General features: G+C 39.0%; 1 protein-coding gene across 1 annotated transcript; it reads right to left on the reverse strand.

Annotated features, from left to right (window-relative positions):
* Positions 1-558: 558 nt before the first annotated feature.
* Positions 559-2,930, reverse strand: LOC109706274 (homeobox protein B-H1-like). The gene is made up of 3 exons (XM_020227056.1): positions 2,196-2,930; positions 2,084-2,134; positions 559-688 (listed from the first exon to the last, which is right to left on the reverse strand). The coding sequence occupies exons 1-3, from the start codon at positions 2,577-2,579 to the stop codon at positions 623-625; spliced, it is 501 nt and encodes a 166-aa protein (XP_020082645.1). The 5' UTR covers positions 2,580-2,930; the 3' UTR covers positions 559-622.
* Positions 2,931-3,258: the final 328 nt, after the last annotated feature.

Genomic DNA, 3,258 nt, shown 5'->3' on the forward strand with positions numbered 1-3,258 from the left:
TTTTTTTCTAGCTAGAAATGTAGAATTCTTTGTTCATTATTTTTTTTAGAAAATAAACTTGATCGGAAATATAAAACAATTTGACTTTAAAGTTGAAAATTTATATAAAATCAATCATCAAACTTTTCATCACTTAAAGTTAGAAAAAGTTGAGGGTGATCAGAAACAAAGATTAAACAATCATTACATGCATGGTTGGCACAAGTAATGTGAGATGAGATGAGATGAGATGAGATGGCTGCGCGAGTGAGACAATAGAGAGTAATAAAATGAAAAGCTGCAAGAAGTGGTCAGACCGAACACGAAACAACCTTTGCACTTATTAATAAAAGAGAAAGACAGAAGAAAAGAAAGGACCCCACCAGCTCACCCAACAAGAAGAGAGTTAGAGAGAATAAAACGTTTTTAATTTCACCTCCCGTTCCCCCAAAACTAACACAGTGGTATCCCAGCGGTAACAATCTTCAGCTCACCCGTTTTTGCACCTGTAGCACCATCACCACGTTCGCACGTTCGCTCTGCTTTCTTCTTTTTTTTTTATTACTTTTTATCTTTTTACTTCTTTGGGAACCCCAATCAGCGCGGTGCCGTCACCGCAACTGAGAGTAAGCGCGGCCTGAAGCTACTCGTCCGGAACCTTGTACAAATCCACGCTGACCTCAGACAGCCATAAGCCAGGGAAGAGCGACTGCGAAAATATCTAAAAAAATAAACACCGCTTTTCCTTTTTAATTTGTTTAATAAAAAGTTGTTATTATTATTGTTATGAAAAATAGTATTTGTACATTCTATTTGGAATATATAAGTTATATTCCATCCATTCAATGAGTGGGATATTAATTACTAGTCAATCACAATAAGTGACTAGTCAAAACACCTTATCTATTAAATAAATAAGATGTAGGATATACATCCCATGAGAAATGTATATGTAACATTACTCGTTACTAAAAATTAAAACATCAACACATACAAGGCACGAGGCAAAATGTAGATAAAATGAGCTGAGGCCTTCTCAATAATCGGTTCTTTTACAATATATAGGCCCCCTCAACGTTTTTCTATTTGAACTACAAATTTTATTAAATTTCATAAACCATCTAAACTACATACTCAAGTGGAATAAAATATCGAACCTTCTTGATAATAAAATATATAGACGTTAAGTTAACTACACAATCATACTATATTTTATAAATTTCTTTTATCTTTCTGCATTAGATTTTTTTTTTTTTCAAAATGTAATCCAACACTCAATTACTCATTATTTCTCCCGCCACACACTATAAAAGCATTTATCAAATAATTTTACATAAAAATTATTAAAAGATACAAGTTAAAAGTGTCAGAGTATATATCCAATGTATTCTAACATAAAAAATAATAAAATAATAAAAAATATATATTTTTTATTATATATATATATATATATAATATAATAATATATATATATTTATATATATATATATATATTAGAGTTATTAATTTTAGGCCTATATTATTGCCGCGTATTGAGAGCTACAAAAGCCAAGGAGGTAGGGCGAAAATATAGGAAAATATATATTATTTTTTCACAATCGATATAGTATAGTATTGTGTGTTCAATTACTAAACTAATTTAATATTATACGCGAATTGTGATATTATTACGAAAATAAAATAAATATGTTGGTATCCTATTTTCGCACCAAATAAAGCCTGATATGGTGCATTTTCTGCTTTATCCTATTTCCCAGATAGACAGTAGTACCAGGTCTACACATTGCCAGGGGCAACAAGCTTGCTCTAACATTCGATATGATAGCACGAAAGTTAAAACTACTCAGTATTCACCAACCAAGTTGCAATTGCAATATCACGGTAGTAAACTGATATAATATATATATATATATATATATATATAATATATATATATAATATATATATATATTATATATATATATATATGCATGATCCACATAAAAATAACTAGGCGGTTGAAACAAGATATTTAGAAGATAAATAGACGATAAAAAGTTAAGAAAGGGAAGGCAAAGAATTAATAGGAGATAGGTAGGGAGGAATTATAAAGTAAGCAACATACATCGAGTCGGCGCTGTACGATTCTGGGCGCTTCCGGGTCGCGGCGCGGTGCGCGACTCGGTCAGCGCGTAGATGTCGCCTCGATCTCCTCCGCCGTCAGCTCGATGGAGAACCTGCGCCGCCGCCCTCAGAGCCCTCCCAACCCCCGCTCCTCCTCCTCCTCGCTCTCCTCGCCGCCGCAACCCCCTGACCCTCCGCGCCTCAGATCCACGGCCTCGCCGCCGACGAGCGGCGACGGCGGCGTCGGCTCTCTCCGGCGCCGCGTCGTACGGAGCGAGGCCGATCGCGGCGAGCTCCATCCGGTCCGCCGCCTCCCGGAGATGCCCCATCAGCTTCTTGCGCAGCTCCTCCAGCCCCCTCTCAGTCTCGCCGCCGCCGCCGACGCCGCCGCCCCCCCACTGCTTGAGGATCGGGGGCGGGATCACTCCCCGTAGGGGGCGGGGGTGCGGGTGCGGGTGCGGGTGCGGGTGCGGCGGGGGCTTCTTCGCCGCCGCCATGGTGCGTGAGAACCCTCGGCGCTCGCTCGAGAAGCTTAGATCTTCGTCTCTCTCTTTTTCTCTCTGTCTCTTCGCCTCGGTGGTGGGGGGTGGGGGTGGGTTCGGCCGCCGAGGCCCAGGGATCAGCGACCAGATCCGACGTTCTTCAATTTCTATATTTCTACTATTCCTATTCTTACTTTCTAGGGTGAGGGGTGGTCGAGCGATTCCGCTGCGGGGAGGTTTAGAGGGGTAATTTGGGGATTTCGGCGTAATACAACACGCGCGTCGGTTTTGCCATTCGCCACAGCCTCTCTGCGGGACCGAGCAAAAACAAATACCGGAGATTAAAAGAAACCATCATCGCGTGCACCCGGCTCATGCTCAATATACTTTATTTACTTATTTATATGTGATGATTTATATTTTAAAATTAAAACCTCATCTCGTGACAGGTCGATCGCATAAAAGAATGTTCACACATGAAAAATCATGGAGTTGCGCTTCTATACTTTCAAAAACACGTGGGGAGCTTTTATATTTGTAACTTTTTAACTGCTGAATTATCTCAAAATTTATACAATATTCACATAATAAAGTATCCCATTAAGTTTCTATATATATATATATATATATATATATATATATATAACTCTTTTTCCATTTTACGATAGGCGAAATAACAAAAAAATCTTTATTT

The sequence above is a fragment of the Ananas comosus genome, unplaced genomic scaffold (genome assembly GCF_001540865.1).
Source record: "Ananas comosus cultivar F153 unplaced genomic scaffold, ASM154086v1, whole genome shotgun sequence".
Lineage (NCBI taxonomy): Eukaryota > Viridiplantae > Streptophyta > Magnoliopsida > Poales > Bromeliaceae > Ananas > Ananas comosus.

Coding starts and splice junctions, on each gene's coding strand:
- LOC109706274 (XM_020227056.1), bottom strand. CDS start 2,579: ATGGCGGCGGCGAAGAAGCCCCCGCCGCACCCGCACCCGCACCCGCAC. Junction 2,135..2,195: donor CTCTGAGGGCGGCGGCGCAG/GTTCTCCATCGA, acceptor TGACCGAGTCGC/GCACCGCGCCGCGACCCGGA. Junction 689..2,083: donor TCGTACAGCGCCGACTCGAT/GTATGTTGCTTA, acceptor ATATTTTCGCAG/TCGCTCTTCCCTGGCTTATG.